Here is a 12,219-nt window from a genome sequence, read left to right as displayed (position 1 = left end):
GCTTGGGTAAGATGAGTCATTGATAGCCTACAAATGCCAACAGCAAAGTTTGGTACCAATTACGGACTTGTGCAATAGGTCTGTGCAATTACGTAATAATGCAATTAAAGATACAAATTACAAAGGTATCAGCCTTTCTAAGAGATGAACGTTAAATGTTTTGCCAAATAAATTAAGTTTTGACCCCAAACCTGAATGGGCGTGGTCAGTGGAGGTGCATTGAGCAGCACATGAACACAGGTTACAGGTACTCAAAGCTGATGCTGAAGATTTACTTTCCAAGTGTAAATTTAGTTCCAATTGTAAACAAAAAAACCTGAAAGAGCAGACTGACATCCTAGGGCAGCGCTATTCAATTAGTTTGTCATGGGGCCAGTTCACGAAAAGCACCCCAAATGAGGGGCCGGAGAGATATGGCTTGCAATAACAATAAGAAATCCGTTTTATTTTTTCCCAAATTCCGTTTTTTATGTTTCGGTTCTTTATTATACAATAGTAATATATTTGCCCACATGAAAAATACTTCAGTATACTACAGTATTCACTTATAAACTATATTAAAAAACCCTGCAGTAGATACGTTGAACCACACAGGGAAAAATAAAAATAGTATAAAAATATCTTTTGTTTTTAAGTCTACTTAAAAAAAAACTACTATGGGTTCAGCCCGCGGGCCGCCAATTGAATAGCCCGGTCCTAGGGTTTACTTCAAAATAGGCAGATATACGGTTGGGATTGAAGCCATCAGGAATGTTGATCTCCAGAAGCACCAGGATTACACACCCCTGACCAAGGGAGGAAAATGAGAGCTGCCTTGGCAACCAGAGATTAGATATTTATCATTCTTTGAGTGTAAATAATAAATCTATATTAAATCTAATCTAATAAATCTATTTTGATTGAAGTATTTATACAGTATTGCTGCGTGCACAGAATAATAGTAGTAGAATTCACATTAACATTAAAAGGTCTACATTAGCAACATCACATTTTACAGCGTAAGTAAGTCCCAAATACAATATATATAATGCTAAACTTGATTGTTTCAGTTGCATAAAGGATAGTCAGACAAAATGCATACAAATGCTCTGACTGTTATGTAATGAATTGAAAGTATGTAAGGAAAGTATTTTTGTAAATAAACTTCCAAAGATAAAAAAGTTTTATAATAAAACATACATTTTTATAAAGTAATAAAGTTTCCTGAACCTTTATATTCCTTGCATTCCTACCAAAAGACTGTATCGACGTTTTATTAGAGGTCACCTATGAACGCACACAGTAAGACACAATGACCTCTTCAGATACGATTTCTGACCTCCCCTCAAATTTTATATAATATTTATATCAGTTCAATATTTTATAAGATTTATTTAATTTTATTATATAAGAAAAAGGTATATGCAGGTGTGGGTGGGGGGGTTCAGACATGAAATATTCATGGAATTGAATATGAAGTCTGCATCAAAAGTAGACGGGCTGCACAGTCACATGCTTTGAACACATTATTAAAAGTACACTGTAAACCCAAATGTTCAAATTAATCAAACAGATTAAGTATTGTAAACTTATTTTTATAAAAAACTTCTACTAGTTCCTAAAACACTTTTTTTACTTTTGAGTAAAGTATAATTATTATTTTTGATTAACTTGAAGTTTTGACTAAAACTCAAAAAATTGATTTGCTCCTTGTTCAATTTACTTAATTTAAACACGTTAATTCAACACAATTGGTCAAGAGGGATTTCCAATTCCCAGCATGCTTTGTGTCAGACTGCATTAGGAGAGTAAATTAAAAAATATATTATTATTTTATGTTTTTAGTAATGTTAAAGACTTGTTAGTGTTTAATGTTCACTTCTCTTAGATATTTAGAAGAGTTTGACATATTTTTCAGTTTTGTGATTACCATGGTTTAGAAGAGTGGTGCATGTGCTTAGGCTCTGCGAAGCATCAATTGACCTGTAACGTGTTATACCAGTGAGCAGTAACTGTGCTAATGCCAGTTCTTAGATCAGTCTCTTCTTGCTCATTCTGGGTTGCACGAGTCAAGGTGTGTGATTTATGCATATTAAGGCTAAGAAATATGTAAAATAAAGAAACTGAAAGAATTTAGTTTAGTTCACTTAAAAATTCAGTTTTGGTGTACTTATTTGTTTAAGTTCTGTCTACTTAATTTCATAAAAAGGATAAATTAAACATTTAAGTCGCACTTGCTAAGATTTGGTAAGAACTTTAACTTAACAGTAATCAAAATTTGAAAGTTCTGCTTACTTAAACCAAGAACCTCTAAAACTCAAAAATGTTGAGGCAACAATTTGCCTCAAAATGTTTGAGTATTGCCAACTTATTTGGGTTTACAGTGTAGCCTATGAACAACTTGGCATTGGCCGAGGATTGCGTACACCGCCCTGTCCGCAAAACTTAGTCTTACAATAACACAACTACACAGAGCTGAGCAGGTGCTTAGATTTAGACTGCGTTTCGAAAGCTTAATGGAAATCGCTCAAAAATGCAACATTAAATCCCTTTTAATCTTTCATGAGGAATCTAAAAAGGTGACCGTTTTCCCTTCAGATTCCACCTCCAGAGTGATAACCTTGCGGGTCAAACGCAATAATCCAGAAATCCACTCTACATCGACTAAAAGCCGGGCCGCTCTCTCCTGTGGTGCTGGATGTGTCTGCGAGTTCACTGCAGGGCTACTGTCTCCCCTCCTCTCCGCCTGCAGTGCAGGAGTCAGCTGGAGTGGAGGAGCAGGGGCTTGTACTTGTGAGGTCACTCTAAAGTGTTTTCCGATGCTGCCCAGACATGCTCAGAACTCCACGTGCTCCAGGCGCAGAAATGTAACACCCTCTGCATGAGGAACGCCACAAAATTGCAAGTACAGACAGTGGATGGCTAGCATACTGTATCCGTTGCTGTGAGGCCTAATGGCAATGGAAAGGTGCTGTTCACTTTATTCTAAATAAAGTCCTTATCTGAATGGAAAAAGCTTATGTAGGCGTAAGTTTGATTTTGACATTGTCACTAAAGTTTAGCGCCGTTTACTTGACTTATTTAAACAATATAATAATTTAACAATGCTTAAAATAGTTTTATTTGAAATAGTTTTCTAAACTGTTTTTCATTGTTGTCACTCTCATTGTTACACTGCCTATTGCTGTCTACAGCAGGATCAGTTTCCTTAGAAATACACCAGAATATACAACTAGCTACTTTTTATATACAGTACATACGTATTTATGCCTACTTTGTTAAAACTACTGCATGTATGACTGAGTGCTTAATAGATATCTATAACAGTGCAACCAGTGCCGATCCTAGACATCTGGGGGCCCTAAGCAAACCTTTTTGAAGGGCCCTTGTCATAATAGTTCAAACTAGATATGAAAATAACTTTAAATTATAAGAAAAAAAATCAATTAACACACTTAAACGAATAAAGACTGAAAGACAAAAAAAACATTAAACTGTCAGCAAGAACAATTAATTCTAAAATAAAATTCACATTTTGTTTGACATGTAAATTAGCAGCTTTCCTGTGGCTCAGTGGTTAGAGCATGGCACTATCAATGCCAAGGTCAAGGCTTCGATCCAGGGGGTATTGCACATAGTCAGAAACAAATATATACATGTATAATACAATGTGCAATGTAAGTCGCTTTGGATAAAAGCATCTGCCAAATGCGTAAATGTAAATTATTATTTACCTTAATTAACATGTGGCTTGGAACCATCTAGCTGTATAACATGCAAATGTGGTGTGTTTTTTCTAACCAAATGAGTGATTAACAAAAATAAAGAATGATAAATATAGTTTACTTAATGAAGCTGAGTATACGAAAACACATCAATAATTCTCTAAATATGATGGCACAAACTAAAAATTGCATATTATCATGGGCAAACCAAATGCAGTGGATTGCAGTGGTGTGCATTATAGCTGAGACTCACATGAACACTGTAGTTGGTTTTGGGCCTGTAAGTCATTCTCTCTAAATGCTATTGAGCTTTAAACAATCATATATCTTTTGTATGAACCCATATAGTAGATGGGTTTAATATACACAGAAAAACACAAAGCAATATTTACATATGATTTGACAGTTTATTGTAATAAATATAAAAAATCAAAACCTGTGCATTATAGCTGACACCCACATGAACACTGTAGAGCTGGTTTTGTGGTCTAAGCTTTTCCCTTTAAATGCTACGGAAGTTAGAAAAGTGTATTAATATGTATGTAGCTTTGGAGACGGTCCCTAAATTCACGAATATCAAATGTCCAACGTCAAGCAACTTTATGCCAGTGTTCAAATACTGAATTTGTAAATACGTTCTTAAATATTTTTTAAAAAAAAAAAAAAAAATAAAAAAAAAAAAAAAAAAAAAACAAATAATAATTTAAATTAAAATAATAGAAATTTTTACATTTTTTCCCTGTGACCCTGCCTATGCCTCTCCACCTGGGCTACAGCTGCTTCTGACACCTAATAAAATGACACAATTTACCCTTCGCAAGCAGTTTGATTGACAGGCGATCTGAAAAATCACAACGCCAATATTATGTGCCCCCGTAACTGTCCGCCATTTTGTCCGACAAACAAACCAGTCCAACAAACCTGGTGTAGTAGAGCTTTGGTGATAATATGAAAAATTGCTTCACATCACAAGTAACGAGTTCACATCACAACTAATTTATACCAATGCAAATACGAGACACGATATTATTGGAATCATTAATGTATTAATTACAGACGGAAGCATTCTGGAAGTGGTGTTTTAAGGCGGAATATAATACGTATTGATTTATTACTTACATATTTCATGTATGAGCAAGCTGCCAAGATATGCTTTGTGTCCTTGTGATGTGATGAGCGCAGCTTCAGCCTTCTGAGAGCAGCATTTGCAGTGACATTTTAAAGGAAATACGTTTTCAGCAATGAAGTCGTAAAGCAACAGCTGTACTGTGTTTGTAGTATTTAACACAAATAAAGATTAACACACTGATGGATTCTTTTCTGTACTGAACTAATATTTAAAAGTTTGCTTTCGTTTTCACAAAGAAGTATCACGACCGACAAAAAGTCTGCCCGAAGTTACTCTCTCTAAAATTGTGATTACTACAAACTCCGGAGTAAATTTAACACTTAATACACCACATTTAGGTTAGCTATACATCCATTTGAGTGACAGTAACATTAGTAGCCTACTGCATCGTGCAAGTTTAGAATTAACGTAACGTTACCGTCTGCTGGTGTGGATGCAAATATAAGTATAATTATTGTTACAGTTATCTAAAATCCTGAAAGTATCCCTCGAATGCATATGGCAGACCTTTCTGTCTGAAATCAGAGTGTCATTTTTCCAGAAATTCTACACCATTTCCCCAGGGAGTGCACAAATTTACACTGGGAGAGGATGGCTGATACCGAAAGCTTGTCGGACATAGTAACAGGAACGAAGGGTGGCGGGGTTTTGCGAAGGGTCAATTGGAGGTGCATGGCATCTAAACAATTCAAACCTCTCAATCTAAACACACACGAAGAAACTATACTGTAAATTGTCAACCTAACATTTGTCACAGTACCTAATTTCACAACTGACCTACTACTACGTCATTGTTTGACCTCACCTGTGACCCTGCCACATCCACAACATGACAGGCCTGCTTCTGACACCTGACCTGACAAAATAATGCATTATGCATTCCATATGAACACATTTATGACTTAGATATCTAGAGCTTATAATCATTACAAATGCAATAAAAAACAATTAAGAAAATGTTTAAGTGACTTACTTTGGTTTGTTTTATATTTATAAGGTTCATGATATACATTTTATATTGCCTAAAACATACACATCAGAACTAATCACTAACAGAAACATAATTTTTGGATCATAATTTGGAAAAATGCTTATTAAAAATAAGCATTTTAGCTAATAAAGGCATATGAAACCGTCGACTGTCATGACATTCAACTATACAGGTATGTATTTATCCTAATAGATGTAGACAAGTACGTACACACACTAACGTTTAAGTTAGCAACTCATCCGGTGAATAGGGATTGTCATGCAATGGGGAAAAAACTGTTCCTGAATCATTATGTGACGCAACTTGTTCCGTATTTTTGTCAATAAACACTTGGTAAGAATGTTTTCTTACCGGGTAATCTGCATTATCATGCTCATCGCGATTTATTGAAAGAGATTTGGCGCTTACTGTCGGTACACGATCCGGGATGCCTGCACGATCCGTCCGCGCATGCGCATAATGACGTAGTAGAAAACGCGCATGCGCAAATGATAATTCTGTTTTGCGACGATTCAAGACACTGCACGATCTGTTCCACGCTTGCGCACCTTTGTACCGCGACTTTCACTACTGCCCACCTCTGGTCTCATGTCACTTGTGTGTGCAAACTATGCGTTCTTTCAAGTAATTTCCATTGTCAGTTTGTACTCTGTAACGTTTCCCCAGACTTGTTTGTAGTTCTTTCTTCATGTATAAGTGCAGATAGTCTAGGCAGAAATGCATATTATGTTCCTTATTGTCTTCTGTAAACACCATTGAAGGGATTATTTTCCTCATTTACATTATATAGATAGATGTATTAGCCTATATAGACCCATACAAATTACTCAATTTAAAGTTAACTAATATCAGCAGCTTTTAATAAAAAAATGACACAAACCGTCTTTGACAATACTACGGACCTCAGATCGAAACACGGCAAGTTAAGTAGGCCTAATGCCATACAGCAATGAATCGCAAAGGGGAGTATGGAGGAAACTGAAGGTTTGCAGTGACAGAAAGACTCAGACTTTATTCCACATCCACACCATATAACAAAATCGTGTATGTTCATGTAACAACTCCTTTATTATTTTGGATTAGCACCACGTAAACACATCGTAATGCATAGTGTAAGATATATTTAAAAACATCAAAATAGACTCGCCGTGAACTGTTAAATGAAAAACACAATGCAGCCTACAAAAATATGCCGCCAGTTGTGCCGCCTGGCCTTCAAGTGTTTTCGTCGCATGCGTGTTACCAATAGTGTAGGGAAACCGTGACGTGGTTTACTATGTAATTACGCGCATGCGCAGAACGGATCGTGCGGGCATCCCGGATCGTGTACCGACACTTACAACCGAACTGAATCAGCTGCAGTCTACGTCACGCATTAGTGAGAAAAGGCTAAACCAATCAGAGAGGTTAGAGGGTTAGAGAGGCGGGGCTCAAGAAAGGCAAAGCCAATCCTATTAGCGACGTGAGCTAAGGAGGCGGGACTCATTGCAGTGAACGAAAATTAACCATTTGTGTACCACAAACTGCGCTATTTTTCCACAACGCGGTTGTAAAAGATTTTTAATTTCAATTAAATGATTACTTGATAAATAAATGTTGAATAACATAAGTAATAAGTACAAAACACAAGACACAGATGGAAATCAGTGGTTATATATAAACAATTTAGACAATTTAGTGTCCCTGAATATTGGTAGTCCACAAGGTGATACACGTCTTTGTGTCATTTGTCACGTACACCATAAGATATGCTTACAGGGGTCATATGGCGCGAATACGTGTTTTTATGTGTCTTTGGTGTGTTATTAGTTTCCCATGCATGTATTAGACACGTAAAATTGCAAAAATTAAAGTGTAGGAACAAAAGATGCATTCTATCTAAAAACGAATGCTCACCCAGACCTGCCTGAAACGCCTCGTGTAACCACACCCCCACAAATCTACGTCAGTTGGTGGTATGATTTGACTAAGACCGCTCAAATGTATACGCAAGTAAGGTGGGCGTACCTGTCAGTACAATTGCTTTGGAACCTGATGTTCCAAATATGGCAAGAAGCGTTACATTTCCGTCACACGCTTGCAATTTTCGTCCAATCACTACGCACTGGTTAACTGGCCAATCAAAGCACACCTCGCTTTTCAAAGATGAGATACAAACATGCACGGTAAGTGGAAAATACAGCATTTTTTAACCTTAAATCATGTATGTACATTGCATTACATCTAAAACAAACGATAATATTCGTTTTAGCCGTGTCATAAGACCCCTTTAACTGTTCTTTACGGAATCCCTGTAGGCCAGGGGAGGTACTGGAATTTGTTGCAATGCATATGCGTTGAACGTCTGTTGCAATACTTTGCAAGGCTGTGCATCTGATTCTGTGCATGCGTGTAAAAAAATAAACTATACTTAAGGTTTATGGAATTGCGTTAGCAGTGCAAAGATTATGGGTACGATCCCAGGAAACAAACATTCATTAAAAATGTGTATGTTGAATGTACTGTAAGTCACTTTAAATAAAAGCATCTGACAAATTGCATGAACATAAACAATGTAAATAACTGGCCACCTTTTCTCGCTGTTTTAAACTGAATATTGTGTTGTGCACACATCTTTGTAGGTGAGCAAGGCGATGATGTCTTCTCTTATGTGTATTTCGGTACAAGTTTGGTCAGGTAAAGTTCCTGCAAGGTATTTCACATCATTCTTTATTAATTGGAGATTAAGGTGGAGTTGTGGTGGGATACAGTAAGAATTGCCACAGGAGGCGATATCGTTTGTATGTTGTGATAGGCAGATGATTAAATGATCTTCCAGATTTTCACTTAAAACCTGAATTTAATTTATGAGCTATTTTGGCTATTTCTGACTTATTTTCTCAGAGCTACAATGCAACAGCATCAGTCATCCATTTAACTGCAATTCCATTTAGTCTATATTTTTCTACAATGTGTAAAAATTTTGATGTAGCTGTTGTAACTAAAGTGTAAGTCGGCAACCTCATAAAATTTACAGGTAAAAAACTTTTGGGCGGAGCTATCTCAGGTCCATGTCCATGTTTATCTATCTTTATCTATCTATCTTATCTATCTTTCTTAACCTTTTTAACTTCAAGGCCGTCAATTGTATTTAACAACATTCAAAGGCCACCCTCCCATTTACAAAAACTCAAGATTTCTACCAATAAAATATTTTAGAGCTTGACAATAACTGGAAAAATGTTTATTAATTTTAAAAATACCCAAATATTAAGAAACATCTTTTTTGCGTATTTCAATACTCATTTTGTCTTAAAATAGTTATATTGAGCCCCGCCTGAGAGTCAGCTGGGGTCCCCCATTGAGAACCACTACGTTATGTGTCAGCGATTAGAGACGTAAAGCATAAAAACTGCCGTATAATTTGTTGAGAAGTTCACACCAGAGCGGACTTGGCAAACCGGAGCATTGGGGCTATATCGCAGAGTCACAGGAGCTCATAAGTTTCTATCTAAATTATAACACTTGGTGTGGACCTGTGCCATTTTACGACGGAGCCTGTGCCAAAATTAAACCTGGGATTATTTTGTGTTTTCAAACAGGAGACAGCCGGTGACATTACCATGCTAGATTTGAAAAACTCCTGCAACTGCGCTTGAATAAAGAATCGCACATCAACTCATCTCCACCACATTCAAACCACCAAAGAGCAGGAGAATTCCTTCAATTTCATCCAAGATATAAGCACATGAATAATATCTATGTCGATGTCTAATTCATGGACCACTTCCAAGCCCGAATAGCTTCTTCAAGGGCGATTTGCGGGGAGAACTGTTTGATGCTGGAGAATACTTGGCATGGTCCCTCAGTAAAGTGATGTTGTGAGGTATGGAAACAAAATGTACACCACATCACTCGCAGGGTTTCTGGCGATGTCAATAAGTTGTAACTGGCAGCCTCTTTTCAAAAGCATTAACCATGCCAATCAGAGGACAAGCACACACAGGAGCCCTGCATGAAGATCCTCTGGCAGAAATCCAATAGAAGAGCCATTCTAAAGTTGCTAAATAACCTGCTCAACACTGATGAAGACGATATGCTGTACACCTCCCTAAGTTATTACTACAGATATCTTTCATGACGACTTTGAAAACATAATTGCCTCATATGGCAATGCTTAACATCATTACTGTACACCTTTAGAGATCAATTTTAAAAATCAGGACCCCGTAATAAATCATCAAACTTACCAGGCCATCACAATTGCTGATAGCCACTGATGTGTCCTGCATGTTGGTAACATGACCCACAAATAAACAGTCACTGGGCAACAAGGGTTCAGAGTGCGTTTGGTTATCATCCTCCAGCCACTCCACTTTGGCTCCTGGGGCCACGAGCCTGGAATTTAGCCTGAGGCGAAGGTGAAGCTCCTGTCCGAAAACAGTAACGTTATAGAAGAGCGTCTCCTCGTGCCTCAGGTGGTCCTGCTCTGAGTTTGTCTCCGACTCATTGGTCTCTCCATGCTGGTTGGCCTGCCTCCTCCTGCGCCGATGGGACCACTGCCCACTCAGCCGGCTGGCAGAGACGGCGTGGGAGAGGAAGCGTCCGTCTGCATCCACGTTCACCGGCTTCACTAGCCCGTACTCCCTCAGGACATGCTGCAGGGAATCTGCCGGGGGTATAAACACAGTTACACACATTCATTTGTGCGCACACAAACACACACAAAGCATTCACCAACAGTCAGAATCTTTCTGCAATAGTTACAGGCACAGTCAAGCAGTCTAAGAAAATGCAATTTTGAGTGTTTACTTAAAAAAAACTTGGCGTCCGGTGCTTATTGAAAACAGAGATGTATATGACAACATGTGAAAATAACATTATGTCATGCATTCCGATCGTTCTGATGAGAGAGCAGTATTTGCTTGCTCTTCCGTTTTATGCATCTCATGCAAGTGTCCTCCACTTTATTAGAAAAGAGACTGCAGCTTACAGGCAGTGTTGTATAGCTGGTTTAAAGTATGATGCATAATATTCTGTTTAATTCAATAATCTGTGCACTCATCAGAAACATAATAGAGCTACATTTAGGACAGTTATTTCAAGCAAGAGACTAAGCGTCTGCTGTTTGAAGTTATTAACAGGTCGCGTGCATTTTTCCGCAATGTAACATTAAATCGCTTATGGGTTTAAATGCATCACACCAACATTGTGCAATGTTGTTCTTTCTACTATAACAAAAGTTAGAGATGTTTAAGTTCAGATGCTGTAAAAAAAGTTACACTGTCTCAAATTCATGGAAAAAGCTAATGACCCTGACATCTTTTAAACTCTTTCGTCTTTTTTCTATACAAGTATAAGTGGCTGAAACATGCAAAGACAACTGAGTTGCAGCTTCATAACGGTGGATCTCTGCACGGATCGCTATCTCCGGCGTAAAGTAGCCTAACCGTGATCAGGACCGACAATAAGCACATCTCCACGTACCTATACTGTCGGCGATGTAAAGAGATTCCGCGTGCTGAAAGTAAAGGAAAATGATAAAGAATAGACATCCAGGAGCAGCAACATCCATGGCAGGTCCGCGGAGAGGGGAGCGCGCACGGACGCGAGGAGGACTTTGAGATCTCAGATAAGCGATCCAGCAGCGACTCAGCGAGCGCTGCCCCCTCCCGCCCTTCCAGACTGACTGCAAAGTGCACGGTGGAAGATATGCTCCCATTCTCAACCCCCCATTCCCCCCCACCACCACACCTCCATCCCTAATCCACGCTAAATGCAGACACTCAACAACACAAGACCACCAGAATTGTTAACATTTGGGTGGGAAAAGGGAGAAATCTGTTATAAGTCACTTTTGCCCAAAAGTTCAGTAAAATCTTGAGTTGCTTCTCTAAAGACAACAAGCATAAGACATAATATTATATAAAAAAACGTAGAAAGAATATGTATAATATTGCATGAGATTACTGAGTTTACTGCATATGTAAAAACCGCGTCTCTCTGGGATGTAGGCTATGGAAATGGGTTTGGTAATGGGTATTAGCTGTGATCAGTTGTGTTTATATGACCAAAAAGAGAGATAACGCCTGCAGATTCGCTATAATACTAAACAACAATCAAAACACATTTTAAAAGACACCCTTAACGTTTTCCATGAGAGCCTTTAAACCATGCAGGAAAGTTTTAAATGCATAGGCGAGGCCTACTCTGATTTGGCAGTGATCAAGTTCTTGTCTTACCTCAAAACCCACAAAGACCCATGAACAGTACCACATTCTCCATTTTTGATTCAAAGTGCTTTAAGACAGATACATTTAACTGCTGCACTTCCGGAAACATTACAACAGAACCGCAACAAAATGACGCAAAGACGCTATTGAAGACGCCACAATAACGCGCATCAGAACGCGCAC

General features: G+C 38.0%; 1 protein-coding gene across 1 annotated transcript in view; it reads right to left on the bottom strand.

The window, feature by feature from the left end:
- The window catches only part of adamts2a (ADAM metallopeptidase with thrombospondin type 1 motif, 2a), a 71,807-nt gene extending 60,334 nt beyond the window's left edge, over window positions 1-11,473 (bottom strand). The window contains exons 1-2 of the mRNA XM_057360610.1: window positions 11,291-11,473; window positions 10,054-10,472 (exon numbers count right to left, since the gene is read on the bottom strand). Of these exons, the coding sequence (XP_057216593.1) occupies window positions 10,054-10,472; window positions 11,291-11,378 (507 nt within the window). The 5' untranslated portion in view covers window positions 11,379-11,473. The remainder of the gene's footprint in view (window positions 1-10,053; window positions 10,473-11,290) is intronic.
- Between the last annotated feature and the right edge of the window lie 746 nt (window positions 11,474-12,219).

Source organism: Triplophysa rosa, linkage group LG19, assembly GCF_024868665.1.
Source record: "Triplophysa rosa linkage group LG19, Trosa_1v2, whole genome shotgun sequence".
Taxonomy (NCBI): domain Eukaryota; kingdom Metazoa; phylum Chordata; class Actinopteri; order Cypriniformes; family Nemacheilidae; genus Triplophysa; species Triplophysa rosa.
This window is presented reverse-complemented; position numbering and strand designations above follow the sequence as displayed.